This window comes from Nematolebias whitei, chromosome 21 (assembly GCF_014905685.2).
Source record: "Nematolebias whitei isolate Nwh7 chromosome 21, NemWhi1, whole genome shotgun sequence".
NCBI classification, from domain to species: domain Eukaryota; kingdom Metazoa; phylum Chordata; class Actinopteri; order Cyprinodontiformes; family Rivulidae; genus Nematolebias; species Nematolebias whitei.
In genome coordinates, this window is record NC_056518.1 from 842,859 (window position 1) to 861,526 (window position 18,668).

The 18,668-nt window shown below is 40.8% G+C and overlaps 1 protein-coding gene across 1 annotated transcript in view; it reads right to left on the minus strand.

The window, feature by feature from the left end:
• The window catches only part of LOC119427617 (plastin-1), a 66,364-nt gene that overhangs the window by 30,589 nt on the left and 17,107 nt on the right, over positions 1 to 18,668 (minus strand). Inside the window, exons 3-6 of the mRNA XM_037695253.1 lie at positions 9,617 to 9,804; positions 9,408 to 9,537; positions 9,157 to 9,289; positions 5,555 to 5,636 (exon numbers count right to left, since the gene is read on the minus strand). Of these exons, the coding sequence (XP_037551181.1) occupies positions 5,555 to 5,636; positions 9,157 to 9,289; positions 9,408 to 9,537; positions 9,617 to 9,804 (533 nt within the window). The remainder of the gene's footprint in view (positions 1 to 5,554; positions 5,637 to 9,156; positions 9,290 to 9,407; positions 9,538 to 9,616; positions 9,805 to 18,668) is intronic.

Below are 18,668 nucleotides of genomic sequence, written 5' to 3' on the forward strand. Positions count from 1 at the left end.
ACAAACAAACAAGGTAAACGGACAAACAAACAAGGTAAATGGACAAACAAACAAGGTAAACGGACAAACAAACAAGGTAAACGGACAAACAAACAAGGAAAACGGACAAACTAAAGAAGGTAAATGACAAATGGACACATACATTGAAATATGACAACATACGAAGACTCAGAATTTAAAATTTACAATATAGATGATGTGATTGATAAAAACTTTTTTCCTGAAATTAAAGAGTGTGAGTATTACAATGAAGAAAAATTCAATGAAATTAAAATGTCTAAAGATGACTTCTCCATTATTCATATTAATAGTAGAAGTATAAACACTAATTTATCTAAAATAACAGATTATTTAAATCAGTTAAACAGAACTTTCAGTATAATAGCACTCTCAGAAACATGGCTCAATGAGGAAAATATAAAAAGTGTTAATATTGAAGGGTATGAACTTTATCATGTGAACAGAAACAATAAACGAGGTGGAGGCGTAGCTCTACTTGTAAATAAGGAAATTAAATGTAAAATGATCAATAAATTGTCAGCAGCTGTGGATAACATTATGGAAATGATTACAGTTGAAATATTAAACGAGACTTCCAAAAATATAATGATAAGTTGTGTATATCGATCACCTGATTCAAATATTGAATCATTCACCAATCACATCATGACAATATTGGAAAAAAGTTCTAATAAATCAGTTTTTTTGTGTGGAGATTTTAATATAGACCTGGGAAATAAAACAGACTCAAATAATATCGGAACATTTATAAACTCAATGCACAGTTTAAATCTTTATCCTTTGATTTCAAAACCCACAAGAATTACTGCCCATAGTGCTTCAATAATTGACAACATTTTTACAAATATAACAAATAAAGAACTTATGGGTGGCATTTTGATCACGGATGTCAGTGACCACCTACCAGTCTTTACTATCTATAAAAAAGATCAATATGATGTGAAAGTAGATAAAATTATGAAAAAAATAGTAAACACATCAAAGAAAGCTCTAGATAAACTAAAAGAAGATTTAACAAAACAAAATTGGAAGGATGTATATGTTGATGATGTAAACAAAGCATTTGATGTATTTATGAATATTTTAGGAGCTTTGTATGAAAAAAATTGTGTACAAGAAAATGACACAAAGAAACGTGTTGATGACAAACCGTGGATGACCAAAGGATTAAGAAATGCTTGTAAAAAAAATAACTACTTATACTCAAACTTTCTGAAATTAAGAACAAACGAAGCAGAACAGAGATATAAAAATTATAAAAATAAATTGGTAGGGATTATAAGAAAGCATAAAAAGAAATATTACAGTGAATTATTAGACCAAAGTAATGGAAATATGAGGGCAACATGGCAAATAATGAACAGTGTTCTGAATAATCATAAAACAAAATCGAGCATTCCACAATATTTTGTAAAAGATGACAAAGACATTTATGACCAAAATGAACTCGCTAATGGATTCAATGAACATTTTGTGAATATTGGCCCAAGTCTGGCAGCAAAAATCCCAAATATAGATAAAAATGTAAACCATACGGTTACAGATCACACAAACAGTTTTTTTCTTGGGGGAACTGATAAAGAAGAAATTATGACTATCGTAAAACATCTTGCAGATAAAAAATCAAAAGACTGGATGGACATGGATATGATGCTGGTAAAGAATATTATGAGTTATGTTATTGAGCCATTTACATATATGTGCAATTTATCATTTTCAACAGGGGTATTTCCTAATAACATGAAAACAGCCAAGGTAATACCATTATATAAGAGTGGAGAGAAACGTGTGTTTAATAATTACAGGCCAATATCGTTGTTGCCACAGTTTTCGAAGATTTTAGAGAAATTATTTGTCACTAGATTAGATGAATTTATCAATAAGCAAAATATATTAAGTAATAGTCAATATGGGTTTAGACCTAAAAATTCTACGTCAATGGCACTCGTGGATTTAATGGAACAGATAACGACTGCTGTGGATCAAAAAAAAAATATTGTATTAGTATTTATGTTGATCTAAAGAAAGCATTTGATACTATTGATCACAATATTCTTCTCAAAAAACTAAATAAATATGGTATTAGAGGGCATGCATTGCAGTGGGTATCTAGTTATCTAGAAAAAAGGAAACAATTTGTTCAAATAAATGATGTAAAATCTGAATTCTGTAATATTACATGTGGAGTGCCTCAAGGCTCTATACTTGGACCTAAGCTATTTATTTTATATGTGAATGACCTGGTAAATGTGACTGGATTTTTTAAATGTATTTTGTTTGCAGATGATACTACTTTTCTTTGTGTGGGTGAAAATGTTGTGCAAATGCTGAAGATGGGACAAACAGAATTTGTGAAAATACAAAATTGGTTTCAACTAAACAAATTATCTTTAAATGTAGATAAAACAAATTATATGATTTTTAGTAATAACAAGAAAGTGCTTGATACTCCATTTAGAGTCGATGGAATTGAAATTAATAGAGTCAATGAGGTGAAATTTCTGGATGTCATCATTGATGAAAAACTAACATGGAGATCTCACGTAAAAACCTTAAGAACTAAAATAGCTAAATCGACTGCAGTAATGTACAAAGTTAGAGAGTTATTCAATGATAAAGCAATGTTTCTATTGTATAATGCCATTATTGTTCCACATTTAATTTACTGTATTGAAGTCTGGGGTAAAGCATGTAAAACAATTACAAATCCTATTTTTATTTTACAGAAAAGAGCCATAAGAATTATTACCAGAAAAGATTATAACCATCCGTCAAATATATTGTTTCATCAGCTAAAGATATTAAAATTTTATGACTTGGTTGATTACAATATCTTAGTGTTTATGTATGGGGCCAACAAAAACATACTAGCTACTAACATTCAAGGGAAATTTGTTAAAAGAGAAAGTAATTATTATCTTAAGGGGATGGAGATGTTTGTGAAGCCGTGGTGTCGCACCAGTCTGAAGATGTGATCCACTAGATCTCAGGGTATTAGATTGTGGAATGATCTGGAGGTTGATATTAAAAATGCCAAAACTATGTACATATTCAAGAAGATGATAAAAATGTGTTTTTAAAAAAAATATTAAGTATAATGTGAGTTCATAAAAATTGTTTACAGTTGATCTTATATTTTAGCTAAGTTTTTATTTTATTATTATTATTTTTTTAATTAATTCATCTAGCTTTTGTATAGTAATTTTGTTTGGAATATATTTTGGGGACAAGGGGCAGATATTATAAGAACTCATTCTTCTTCTGCTGCCTTTCATTTTATTTCTGTGATTGTATATCTTTTTTCTTTTCTTTAAATTGTATTATATTTGTTGTTTGGATGAAATGAAATGAATAAATAAAACATACATACACCTGGACCTATATCTGGACCTGGACCTATATCTGGACCTGGACCTATATCTGGACCTGGACCTATATCTGGACCTATATCTGGACCTATATCTGGACCTGGACCTATATCTGGACCTGGACCTATATCTGGACCTGGACCTATACCTGGACCTGTACCTGGACCTATACCTGGACCTATATCTGGACCTGGACCTATATCTGGACCTGGGCCTATACCTGGACCTATATCTGGACCTGGACCTATATCTGGACCTGGGCCTATACCTGGACCTATATCTGGACCTGGACCTATACCTGGACCTATACCTGGACCTATATCTGGACCTACCATTCTGTGTTGGTCTGTCTCTCCTTCCTGTCCTCTCAACCAGCCGGTCAAAGCAGACGGTCTCTTGTCCTGAGTCTGGTTCTGCTGGAGGTTTCTTCCTGTTAAAGGGAGTTTTTCTTTCCACTGTCTCCACTGTGCTTGCTCAGGATGGGAGACTGCAACGAAGCCAAGATTCAACTTGTCTGCTGGATTCCTTAGATAGAGAACTTTACTAATTGTCTTTTATGTGAATGTTCCTGTAAAGTGCCCTGAGACAACTTTGTTGTGATTTGGCGCTTTATAAATAAACTGAATTGAATTGAATTGAATTGAATTGAATTGAATAGCTAATGAAAGAAGAGAACGAAAGAGAAAGAAGAGTAGAGGTCATAAAAACTGTGGACCAGGAAGTGGGAATGATTAGTGAGGGCGAAGTCCAGAAAGCTCTGAAAAGAATGAAGAAGGGGAAGGCAGGACCTGATTTACCAGGAGGTTTGGAAATGTCTTGAGATGGCAGTGAGGTTTTAACTCAAATATTCAATGGCAAATATGAAGGTGAGAAAATGCCTCAGGAATGGAGAAGAAGTGCTGGTGGCCATTTTTAAGAACAAGGTGATGTACAGAGTTGTAGCAACTACAGGGGAATTAAGTTGATGAGTCACATGATGAAGATCTGGGAGAGAGTTGTGGAAACTAGACTCAGACGAGAGGAGACTCTCTGTGAGCTGCAGGATGGGTTCATGTCAAGAAAGAGAAAGAGCTCCACAGATGCATCTTTGCTTTGAGGATGTTGATGGAGAAGAACAGAGAGGGTCAGAAAGAACTCCATTGTGTCTTTGTGGATTTAGAAAAAGCATCTGACAGAGTGCCGAGGGAGGAAAAGAAGAAGACTTTTTATTTATTTAAGAGGTATAATCATTTGAAAAGACTCTTCCTGTTTTGATGAGAATATTTGAGTTAAACTCTAATAGAAGTATGAAGGTGGGCTGTGCATTCTTTGCTTTCTGTGAGGATTTTAGGGAAAACTAACTCCTACAGCAGCAAGAGACCCATTGGGTAAAAAATAAAACTTAAAAACTTGTGTTTTGGACTACAGTATTATTTGTAAATTTACCAAAAAGTTGCAAGAATAATCGATGCTTGTAATCGATTATGTTTTTCTTTTATTTATTTGTTTGTTTTGCTTAGAATAGTTGGTATTAGTTATTTTAGTTAAAATATCAAATTTGGCGGCTCAACTTTAAGTTAAAGACAATGTTTATTTATGTTTATTTTAATTACAAAATAAAGATAAACAAGTAAAACTTAAATGCAAGCTTTTTAAGTTCCAGTCCACACACATACAACTCATTATTATTTCTTGTAACATGCATTTAAAGTAAAAAATCATTTGTCAAGCTCTGTTTAATGGTTTTACAGATGTTCCCCTCACATTTGAAACAATATTATAAATCCATTGCAATAAAAACACTTGACAGTTTGGAAAAATTGCTTATTTTTAATGTGCTGCAATGATAACACATGTAAGTATTTAAAAATGAAAAGAAAGTGAAATGTGTCTGGTCAGATTGAAGCTCAGAAACATAAGGAAGGGGCATTAGTTAGCACAGTCTAAACATATCACTACAAACCTGGAGACTTTAGCTCATAGTTTTCACCCACCAAAGGAAATGGTCATGATTGAAACCACTGGATCCACTGGCTCTCCGACTCTTTTCAGTGAACTCTTATATGAGGACTAATTTAATTTGACATGTTGAGGAATGGTTCCCTGCTCATGTGAACTCGTGTGTCAGGATCTTGGACCAACTGTCCGTGTCGTGGAACAGATGTGCTCCGTGGAAATCTACTCACCCTCATTTTGAAGGTGGTGAGCTTCTTTGTGTTGATGACTCTTTCATCGATGGTGTCCGGTTGAGACAAGTTGATCATTTTACTGAAACACAGAAGGACTGGGGTGAAATGTTAGTTGAGTTTTTGATTTGAAGGCAGGATTTACCATGTGACCTTCATTTTGTGGTGTGCCTCTGTGTGACTTGACCAGACCAGAGCCTGGAGCGCACATGAACTATAAAACACCATCACACTAATCCTGCTTCGACCTTTCATATGACATGAAAGACCTCAACAGGCAGATGAACTCAGAGTTGTTTGCTTCATACCAGTCACTCTGTTCTTAAACAAGTTTGGAGTGAACTCACCTTAACACAGAAAGCTTCGGTGTAATCAAGAGCACGCCAGTGTCCCCATCGCTCACGGGTTTGAACAGTGAATGTTTGTCGTTTAGGAATAGAGGTAGATTTGTTTGTTTGTTTGTTTGTTGTTGTTTTGCTTGTCAGAGGCAGCCAGAGTGACGGATCCTGGCACGTGAAGGGAGGAATTTTATCCACCACGAGGCGCAATGGCAGAGCCAATGGGTGGCAAATGGTGGCCTTGGCCACCCCAGGTTAATCTTGGCCACCCCAAACATTTGAGAAAACTATAAAATAAAAACTAGAAAGCATAGTTTCCTCAAATGATAGGGATGTCCAGTTTACACACACACACACACACACACACACATATATACACAGTATATGTATAGGCCTATATGTATATATATTTTTCTAATATACCAGTACACATATGGCAACAGCCATCTTAGACTTTGACGTGGCAACCCAATTTTTGATAGACCTTTCTTCAATCTAGATGCAACCACACACCGAAGGTGAAGCTTGCACATTTCTTATAGTTATCAAGGTACAAGGTTTACATATTTACATATATGGCAACAACCATCTTGGATTTTGATCTGGCAACCCAATTTTAGAAAGGCAATTTTCTTTTGCCTAGATGTAGCCACACACCAAAATTGAAGTCGGTGCCTCACTTATTTCTCAAGTAATCGTGCTCACAACATTTATGGATGCACAGACGGAGAGTATTTCCATACTTGTCGATAAGTCTCGCCACCTAACTTTAACCTTATTTTGTGTCCAGTCAGTGCCATTTTGTACCCATCATTTGAGGTTTTGTACCACTTGGGTAAAAAGTAGTTACTTCTTCATACCCATAAACTTAAATGATAATTTCAAAGTTCATGCTCAATAATCCAGGTAAAAAAAATCCAGTAGAGTAAAATCAGGTCCTCTGGATGGTTTCTTTTTATTGAAACATTTCATCTTTCATCAAAAGGACTTCATCAGTCCAAGGAGCCACAACAAGCTCAGTCTTATAAATAGCACCTTCACATAGTGGGTCAGCCAGTTTTTTATTACCGTATTATTGAGGATTATTGAGCATGAACTTTGATGTTTTGAACCACTTTGGCCATGACTTCATCAAATGAGTTGGCGGGGGAGAGGGTGGACTCCAGAAACCATCTTATCACCTTGAAACTAGTGGACCCACTTTTGTTTTTCTCTCTGTTCTCTCGGTGGAAGCAGACATGTCCTCTTCTGCTCCCTCGTCTTGTGAACCCTTAAAGAGCCTCTTTTTTCCTGCATACCTTCCTAAATCGAAGGATTTGATCAGCTGGTCTCTCAACGAAATTGATCAACTTATCCCGACAGGAAGTCAGGGTGAATAGAGGACCCTCTTACCTCAATGGAAACAAAATTGGATTAATGATGACAACTGGATTCTGCTGTTTGAGTTGGTGAAATCTGGATTGTCTAGAAATTTGTGTGGATGTGTCGAAGCTTGGCAGCACTCAGACTGAATTATGTGGAGCTGTGTCAGGAGCAGGCAGGACTGTGAACTTTCTGGCAGCACTCATGAACGGTGGGAATAATCTTGCAGAAGCTGTGAGCTCGACTTTCAGCGTAAGGATTCAATTTGGCTGTTTGGAGTCACTATCAGAGAAATGTACTAGTGAGACTTTAAAAGGCAGAAACAGCAATTTATGAGTTCTGCCTGACCCAAACTGTGGCCTTGATGGCGGGCTTATCTCAAATCCTCCTGGCAGGTTTAGAAAAAACAAAGATGCTTTGACTGTTTCCTCACCCCTCCCTTCCCCAAGGCCGTGGACATGTGACAGAACCTCACCTGAGCTGAAGATGAACGTCACCGCTCATCTGGACAATGCTGTGGTAGGTTTCTTTGATGGACACGGCGTGAGAGATTTTTTTTAAACCGTCTCTCCTCATGTTTTCTTCTCTTTTCTCATCTAAGCAAAATATTGTTCTGATTAAGAATAAGAGGGCTGCGCTAATTAGCAGCAGCTTTGTGCACTCCGTCCATCTTTTGGACGACTGTACGTACATGTTCTTGTTGTATCTCGGTGCAATGACAATAAAGTTTATTCTGATTCTGAAGGTGCTGTTTATAAGACTGAGTTTGTTGTGGCTCCTCGGACTGAAGAAGTCTTTTGTTGAGAGACGAAATGTTTCAACAAAAAGAAACCATCCAGAGGACCTGATTTAACTGATAATGATAATTACTGATAATGATTATAATGATGATTATTAATTATTATTATGCATGTTTCCCTATAACCCTGTATGCACTTGTGCATGCAGAGGCACCAGCTACCAACACGTCCATACAGGGTCAAGTTGTTAAAAACTGCAAATGGTTACACTGATACTCTGCTCCGTGCACACATGTAGTTGTTTAGTTGTGCTGTGTACGGGCATGCCAGGCCACGATGGTAGAATGCAGTTACAACAGCAGGTTTAGCTGATTTAAGTGTTGTTTTTCTAATTTGGGCTAATATTTAGGTTGTTTTTGATTTAGTTACATTTGCTAATTTTAGCATCTGCAGATTTTACCTACTGTTTTGTTGCGTTCAGCTACTGTTCTGCTACTTTTAGCAACTGATCTACAACTTGAGTTTGCAGCTTGTGTTCTTTTGCTTTTACCTTGAAGGTTGACGCTCACATTAGCTTGAGTTCTGCTCATTTTCACTCTGTTCAGCTTGTATTCGTTTTAACAACGGTTTTAGCTTATTTAGCAAACTTTAGTTATTTAGCACTCAGCATTTACTTTGCAGTTTTATTGAAAATGCAGTTTCTCTAGTTGGATGTGATTTATTGATAAACTGAACAGTTTTCTGGAACGAAGGGGAAGTCTGAGCTTGTCATCATGTATGTTCCCATGCAATGGAGAGAGTAGTTCTCTGCATTTAACCATCACACCTGAAAGACACGGTGGTGCAGTGGGCAGATACGCAAGTGCCCGGAGAGCAACTGGGGATTTTGGTATGTGTTTTGCTCAGAGACACCACGTCATGTGGGAATGGCTGGGAGTTGAACCGCAGCTTTCTGGTCCCTGTTCGGCTGCTCTGCCTCTACCCCACCTCGGCATCTCGGCCCCCATCTTTAAACACATTCCCCCCAAATAAAACAACCACATGTGCATGAAGCTGAAAATAAAGCTGATCTTGTGTGCATAAAAATGCATGTGCACACACTCTACAATCTCAGCTTGTGTGTGTGTTAGGTTGCTTCTGCGTGCATGTGCATGTCTGATACCATAAGAGGATGCCATCACGGAGGGAGGAGAAGAGGCTCTCATTGTTGGGGTTCACAGGCAGGAGATGGTGGCAGTCAGGGTCTTTGGCCAAAGCTTTGTTGATCCATTTTGCAAAAGCTACTTTCTCTTCATCTGAAAAGAGCAAAGCTATAGTCACTGGTTCTGTCTACATGGTGGGAGTGGTTTACTTTGACAAAGCTACTTTTAAAGCTACTTCCATGAAATCATTAGATTGTGTGTCGTTTCTCACCAGAGTAGGAGTGCTGTGTTCCCTCACAGGAGACTCCTGACGTGCCTCCGAAGGAGCAGATCCCATCCTTCCTGGAGAGGACTTTTTTGAACGTCTCGCTGAACTCCTTACTCTTCAGCTCTTGGTAAATCTGACCACAAACAGACTGGGTCAGCACACAACACAAGCTGTGCTGGTTCACGTCTTATAATCCCTCAATCAAGACTTACTGATACAAACTCATCAAAGCTGATCTTCTCATCTTTGTTTGTGTCTCCAGCAATGAAGGTCTCAACGATTTCTCTCACTTTGTAGCCGGGCAGATGCAGGCTTGCTTCTCTGAACAGTTCCTGAAGCTCAAAGTCGCTCACATAACCACTGTTGTCAATGTCTGCAGAAAGAAACAGACATGAAGTCACTTTAATGAGGCACGGCCATTAGAAAAGCACCTGCAGTGCACGGCGGCGCACGTCAGGGCTTGCTGTGCTTTTTGAAGACAGCCTCTGTTCCGGTGCACCTCTAAACAATGAGCTGCTGAAGTCTGCCCGACTCAGACAGGTTGGCTCCTTCAAAATGGATTCAGGTATTCTTCTACTGTCCAGATATTTCTTTGGTTTGGTTACTTTAATACAGATAGCAGTGGAGTGATCAAATAAAGGACAAAACTATTTAATACTTACAGCCTTATATATTTTTATATATATAATAATCTCTCACTGAGAACAAGTGAGAACTGAAGAATTTTGTTCTTCCGTTTGAGAAAAGATATTTGGTTTAACACAAAGAACAGCTGCTCTTCTAAGCATCAAGTTTTGAATGTTTGAAGTCTCTGGGCAAATATTCAAGATGAATTTATTTATTTATTTAAACTCTTATTCTTTTTTTTTTACAAAATCCTAGTCCCGTAGAGGAACAGAACGTGCGTCTGCTTTGTGATGGTAACCACAGTGACAGAAAACAAGCCGCCAGTTTGACACATAATGAGCTCTGATGCTCTCAACTGATTAATGTGACGTTCTGAATCACATTAGTCTGCGCACGTTGAGATTCGACCAAAACGACAATAATTCAGTCATTTCTCAAAAATAACGATCTTAGTTGAGTTTTTAGCACAAATGGGGAGTTTTACGAACGCTAAGCTGTTAGTTGTAAACATTTCACTGCTTCTTGCATTAAACAGTTACAGTATATCTGTTTTAATTTGAACCTTTCCAAATCATTCTCATAATTAAGGTACGCTTCTCTTGCCTATGCTTTTTGGCACGTTCAGCAATTTCTGTGCCCTACTTTAGATAAATAATGTAATTGAATTTTTATGTATAATAATGTTTTTGTTCTGTTTTTTCATTCAACTTTATTTATTCAGGTTAATCCCATTGAGCCTCGGGGACTCTTTTACAAGAGAGACCTGATTTAAAAAAAGAGTGATGACAACAATGGACAATCATAAAGGATGCGAACAAATGGAGTTTTTTTTAACAAGTGAAAATAAAATGGTATTTGAAATAAAATGTAACCAGAAACAGCTAGGTTGTAAGGCGGTGTAGAAAACTAAAAACAGGAACATGTCTGCATTGGTTCTTGCAGGAACTTTACAGATGTTTGAAGCCACTTAGAGAGGTCAAAGGTCGAGAGCGCCCTGAGCTACAAACAAGAGTTAAACCATGTCATCTGGACGGTTTGATTTAAGCCTTTCTTTATGATGTATCTACCTGGATGATTGAGCTTTTAAACATTTATTTTCCCCTGAGATGACTTCTGTTGTGCCTTATACAGTAGTATACAGTAATATAACAATATAAACTGAACTGAATTGAATTATTGTGTTATTTCAACAGTTCGTGTATCAAAAGTTCAGCTCGTTCAGAAAAACTGATAAATTCTCAAATCAAAATTATCTGGACTCATTGACTTTTGGTATTTGTGCAATTTTTACTTTTGAAATATTTAGCGTTGTCAGCCATGTTTTCCTCACTGAAAATGAATGGAGCTCTCTTCACACCCTTTAAGCCCGTTTACTGAGCATTTGGGCTGTAGTGAGAAAATCTGGCTCAGACATTGACTGGTCAAACTTTCAACAGATGAGGAATAAATGCACAACTTCCATCAAAGCTGCAAAACGCAACTATTTCTCATCTCAGACCTCCAAAAATCTAAATGACCCCAACAGATTCTGGAAAACCATCAAATCTCTTTCAGGCACCCCCCAATCATCTGACCTCCCATCACAACTTCTCATTAACTCTGTTCCTGTGTCAAATCAGCACGAGATCCTGAACTGTTTCAACAAACATTTTGTTGCTTCTGGTTCTTTATTTGACACAGTTACTAATGGAAGATCAGCCACTTCACTTAATAACCAAACTTCTACAAATCAAATCCCTCCTACAAGTCAATCCTCAGTTAATCACACCTTCTCTTTTTCTCCATTCTCAGTCAGTGAGGTCAATAAACTGTTAAAAGATCTTGACCCTAAAAAATCTGCAGGTCCAGATGAACCTGTTGTTACAAGCAAACTCATATGAGGAAAAGCTACGTGAAGGAGGGATTAAGTACGAAGCACTGTGTTCAGACAATGATGTTCTGCAACAACGGTTGCAGCTCACATCACAATCTCTGGACGAGTGCATTTTGGAAAAAGCGGCGTTAGTCCAACAAGGCGTGCGTTTACAAAGTGAGTGTCATACATCAGGTAAACGCTTAGCAGCCTGTGAGGCAAAACTTGCCCCAGCCACAAATAAAATTTCTGATGAGGGGCAAGGATGTCTGGAACTCAAAGACGAACTGGGTCAGAGTCCAGGTCAACCACCACCACCTCAGAAGGATTTTGCTGTACCTCCTACACATAATTCCCTTCTGCCACCTCCACATGAGTCTGGTGACTCACCTCCACGTGATTATTTTGTTCCAACAACACCAATTCCTCAGCCTCTGCTCTCAATAGCGGAATTGCATAAAATTGCGAAGTATGTCTAATGCTTTGAGCCGGGGCCGTTGGGTTCGTCCGACACTAAGGCCTATCTGCACGACCTTGACTTCCACTTAAGAAGCTATCCCAACGCTACAGTTGAGGATGAAATAGGTTTGATCAGGCTCACTTCAGCCAGGACGGTGTTTTCCTTCATAGAGCGTCAACCTGATGCCACACGAAAGGATTGAGGATGAACAAATGTGCCAGAAGGGGGGCGCATGCCCTAAGGGTAAAAAGTATGGCACCAAAGGTGACCTATACAACCAGGTATCCCACTGGGAACCCCAGAGGAGGGGACCTGCTCCCCCTCCACGTCGCCCTGAACAGCCTGAGACAAAAAAGGAACAGCAGCGGGTCCAGAAAGAGAGCCCCAGACCTCTGAGCTCGGACGAGACAGAGAGTGTGCGTTGGTTCTTGGAAATGTTGAAAGGTGTTGCCACGGACAAACAACCTGATGCGTTGTGTGGCCATATCATTGCTGATGAGTCAGAACACACAAACAACACCATTACTGCTGTCACAGACAGTCACCATGACGTTGTTGTTGTAAACTCTGACACGCCCTCACCTGAAAAAGGGGGGGTACAATCACACGTCACCGACGGTGACCCGTCACAAACTGAAACCTCAGAAACAGCAACAGCTGTGCTAACGGTTCAGATAAATCGGGGTGACACAAACAACAACGTTGCTGCTGTCACGGACAGCCACCAGGACCTTGTTGTTACAAACAATGAGAGCCCCTCAACACACAGAGTGCGGGTGATCTCATACATCAATGACGGAGGCCCGTCAAAAACCGAACTCTCAGGAGCAGCAGCGACTGCACCAACGGTTCGGACAAACCGGGATTACACAGGCAAAGATAAACGTAAGAAGAAACGTCGGCCAAAACCTACAATGTTCCTGTGTAACCTGATCAGAAAGGGGGTCACTAAAAAAGCTTACCTGTCGATCACACTTGAAGGGGTCCTCACACATGAAGCCCTACTGGACGGTGGAGCCGACATAACTATTATGTCAGCCAAACTGTTCGAGGAGCTCAGGACCGCCGCTAACAGTGTTCACAGGGAAATACCTCTCATAGAACGTGCTATAGAACTAGGGCCTCGCAGAGACGAGGACAATCCTGACAGTTATAGCTATGGTTCACATGCAGGTTGGCGAGATGACACTATACCACACGGTGCATGTGTCTACGGTTGACTCATTCCCATTTTTGATTGGCCAGGATTTTATAAATCGCTTTGACGCGATTGTAGATTATGGTGAACAGACAATGTGGGCCAGAGTGAGCAAACCCCTGCCAATACTCATGCCTCCTGAGACAGTCACAGACTGCTCAACAGCAGGCACCGCAGAAGGCACCGAGGACCTCTCAGCAGAGAACACAGTCCCAGTAAGTAAGCCTTTAAAAGCATGTGAAACCAAAGAGACCCAACCGGTGAACCCAACTCTGACTGAACAAGAAAGCCTCCTCTGCGAGCTGAGACCGTCAGAGCCCACCAGATATTACCTACCGTTGGTAGTTAAAGGTGTAGAGATCCAAGGATCCCACACCGAAGATGTTGTACTGTCGCTGTGGACAGATAAATCAACTATTAACCAAGCTTTCTATGAAACATTGGTTAAGAAACATTTGGGTCCAGTTCTGATCGAGAAAGCTTTCCGCTTTCCATTGTATCCCAACAGTTCACGAGTGATGACTGCGAAAGGAGTCATTAACCTGAAACTGAGCTGGAACCAACGGGAACTGGTCCACCCATTCCTCGTGGTCCCAGACTTACCACATGCAACCTACATAGGCTCTGACATCTTGGTAAGATTAGGTGTCCGAGTGGACACCAGCCACAATGTACTGTGGTCACTAAAACCAGCCAAAAAGGATCCTCCTGTGCTAGACACAGCAAACCTTACGGCTGGACAGACCATTCCAGAGGTCTGCCAGGTTGCTACCAACCAAAATACCTCAGTACCATCTTAGGTAACAAACCTAATGGTACGAGTCCACATCGTGGCGGGACAAGCTATTAGCCTTAAACAGGCGTACTTTCAACCATCTCCTACGTTTTTCAAACTAGGACTGTCCATTGAGGCCACAAGCCAAGTGAGTCTCGACTCCAGAACCACATCTGTTGCTGTGTGCAACCCAGGCACAGAGGAGGTACTGATCCCGAGAAACACAAGGCTAGGATGGTTGATCTCCACAGATTTTCATGATTTTGAACTTGGCATTCCATTTCTGGGAGGACTCCCAGACAACCTGGTATCGAGTCAAGAGACTGGTCCAGTTTGGTCCACGAAACCAACACAGGCCATAGCTCTCTTCTCAACCAATGATGTCAATAAAGGACCTCAAACCTATAGTGTCTTACCTATAGACAGGTCTGATGACACAGAAAGGGACTCACTGGAGTTCCCCAAACATTAAGAACCCTTAGCAATCTCTTCACAGATTGAACAGGTGGTCGCCCAAGCCGACGCCCTGACGACTGATGAAGAAAGGGATAAACTCCGCCAAGTTCTCATGAAATATCAGAAGTCATTCTCGACTGACTCAATGGATTGTGGGTTGACCTCGCTTCACACAGTGAGCATCCAAACTCCGCCAAACTCACCGCCTACATTTGTCAGACAATACAAGATTCCCCTGGCAGCATATCAACCTGTCAAAGAAATCATTGATGACCTTTTAGATAAAGGCATAATCAGACATTGTAATAACACCTACTCTGCGCCTTTATGGCCAGTTTTGAAACCAAATGGTAAGTGGAGACTTACCATAGACTACAGAAAGCTAAACAAACAAGTTCCTTTATCTAGGTGGCCAATGACCCAGATCCAACAGGAACTGCCCAAGGTCACCGATGGTAAGTACTTTTCCACCCTCGACGTCGCCTCTGGATTTTGGACCATTCCTGTGCGCGCCGAGGACCAACACAAACTAGCTTTCACTTTAGATAGCCAACAATACACCTTCACCCGGTGTCCCTTTGGCTACGCTAACTCACCAGCTGAGTTCAACATCTTTTTGAACAAAGCATGTCCAGACGCCCATGAACGTGGGACACTGATCTACGTGGATGATGTCCTTTTGAGGCAGCCAACACTGGACTTACACTTGGCTGAGATCGACCACGTTCTGAATCAACTGACTACTGCTAGTGCTAAAATCTCACTGTCAAAATGCCAGTGGTGCAGGACCAAGGTGGACTACGTTGGCCTACTAGTGGATCCAGACGGAGTACAACCACAATTGACTCGCAACAAGGCCTAGAAAATCTCAAAGTCCCCACCAATCTCAGAGAACTACAAAGTTTTCTGGGTGTGTGTAACTACTCACGTTAATTCATAGAGAACTATGCAGACCTTGCGAAACCACTGACTGAACTCTTAAAGAAAGACGTCCCATTTGTCTGGACTGATAACCAACAGCAGGCAATGAACGCTCTCAGGGACAGACTCAAGTCAGCCCCATGTCTAGTCTATCCAGACTACAACAAAGAGTTTCACCTAGAAGTGGGCTTCTCAGCTCACTGCACGAGTGCAGGTCTGTACCAGATGCACGACAAAGACAAGCGTGCGGTGGCCTACGCCAGTAAGACAATGGCAGGCCCCGAATTAAAGTTCTCAGACTGTGAGAAAGCTCTACTGACCACTGTATGGGCAGTTAAACACTTCTCCAGTTACATCGGTGGACAAAAAAATCATTGTTGAAACACAACACCAGCCAGTAACTTTCCTGAATAGCCAACGCATCAGAGATGGTGTGGTGACAAACTCACGGGTAGCCACGTGGCTCATGGCGCTTCAAAGTTTTGACCTAGAAATCCGCTACGGACAAAACAAGAAGTCACATTTGGGCACCAACCTGGCACTCTGCCAGGAATGTACACAAGATGTACCAGCCACCCAACCGCCAGCTGCGGAAAAACCCACAGTAAGTGAGGACCCAAATCACCACTACTTTGATGACAATATCTGCAAAGATATGGCAACACTGTACGTGGATGGATGCTCATTCCACCACGAACAAACCTGCAAATCAGGTGTTGGAGGGATTCTCCTCCAAAACCAACAAGAGGTCACTTTTAGCTATAAGTTTGGCTCTCAGACTTCTCAGTACGCTGAGATAGCAGGAATCCTAATAGCACTTCAGAAGGCAGTAGAATGCTCCATCCAAACGCTAGTCATCTGCACGGACTCTAATTAGGCTCGACTTAGTTTATTGTGTCATCTAGCTCTGTGGAAACAGAACGGCTTTCTCACAAGCAACAAGAAAGTGGTCAAACACAAAGAGCTTTTCGTGGCATGTGATCACTTGATGACATCACATGACCTACAAGTCTACTGGAAAAAGGTTCCAGGACATTCTAGAGTCCTAGGCGATGACAAGCGGTATAATGACCTTGCAGACTTCCTAGCCAAGGACGGAGCCGTGGACAGCCCTCAGTGGTCCTTTGACCCCTCCTGGCTGCTCGCAACTCTGTCAGTACAACCTACAGCCGAGGTAATGGCAGTCACACGTGCACAGGCTGCAGCCAAGCCGGCTGACAACACAGTCTCTGTACAACCCGTGCTGACTGACCCAGACATCATCCAACTTCAGAAGTCGGATCCTGCGATAAACTCGATGATGCTGTACTTGACTGACCCAAAGAAAAACACTCCGTCCAAAGCCGACCTGGATTCCAATCCAGACCTTAAAGTCCTCTTTCAGCTGTGCAAACAGCTAAAACTACTCAAGGGCATCCTAACTTTTGCTCATGGATTGACGTCCTCACCCGTGTTCGTGGTCCCCCATGACCATAGGGGGGTGATGTTAGTTCATGCGCATGACCTCCCATCTGCAGGACACGAGGGAGATAACGCCACGCTGAAAGCATTAAAACAAGTTGCTTATTGGCCTGGAATGAAAAAGGATGTCAAGAACTACATAAAAGGGTGCCTGGTCTGTGGCCAGTTTCAGCCATCCAGACCACTCCACAGAGCACCACTGCAAAGTAGAGGCATTGCATTCCCGTGGTCCGGCCTCCAGATCGACTGGGTTGGACCACTTACCATGAGCACTAGAGGAAATAAATATTTTCTCACGGTAACTTGCGCATTTACCAAATGGGTAGAATGCCTACCAGCTTCTAACAACACAGCACAAACAACTGCTTTGTTACTAATGAATCATGTATTTTCAAGGTTTGGACTTCCCCTCAGGGTGAACTCAGACCAAGGTACACACTTCACAGCTGAGGTGATGAAAGAACTGTGGAAGATGCTAGGCATCAAAGTCAACTTCCATGTTGGCTACAACCCACAGGCCTCAGGCCAAGTGGAGAGAGCAAACAGAACTGTGGTAAGTATTTTGAAGAAATACGTAGCCGCAAACCACAAGGACTGGGATGTGAAACTCCCTCTGGTCCTCATGGCCATAAGAGCCACTCCACACACATCGACTGGCATCTCTCCCTTCGAGATGATGACAGGTCGACAAATGACTCTCCCTCTACACCTGTTGTACCAACCAGGCGATGCCACCATGGCAACAGCCTACACCACACAACAATACATGAAGGATTTGGAAGAACACCTTAAAAACACCTTTGTGTTTGCACAGAAAAACCTGGAAAAATCCGCTGAAGGACGAAAGGCGTACTATGACCAAAAGGCCTCTCACGAGGAACTCCAAGTGGGAGATAGGGTCTGGTACTACACGTTCACCCCCACAACCGGGAAAAGAGAGTCCGGGATCGGAACTCTCGCCCACAAACTGATGCCCAGGTGGACTGGACCCCACCTGATAACAGATAAACTGTCTCCAGTTGTCTACCAGATCAAAATCAGCAAAGGCCAAAAAGAGCCAATTGTTAAATGGGTACATCGGAACCAGGTTAAACTACACAAGGCGTTCAATAACTCCACAGGAGACAAAGATCTCACAAACTCAAACTTTTTTCCCAAACTAGTGGGAAAAAAGGTCGTCCAAGCAGAAACTAAATAAGTTTAAGCTTAATTAAGTGTTAAGATAACAACTCAAGACGCGATAACGTGATCGAATCTGACAATCAGAGTGAGTGTTGCAGTGAAACGTTGTTTCTAATTGCTTAATCACTACTTTTGTCGATGTTGAAACATTGTTTATTTGGTTTTTGGTATTTTTTCTGAACACCCCCAGCAAGAATGAATTTTGTGTGTACTTTAGTTAGAGACTAAAAGGACTTTAACTATGCCAACATGCAGTTCATTTGTTAAACTTCAATCTTTGAGGAATCAATGTAGATTAATGCTACCTTAAGTACCATAACTTACATTGGTCT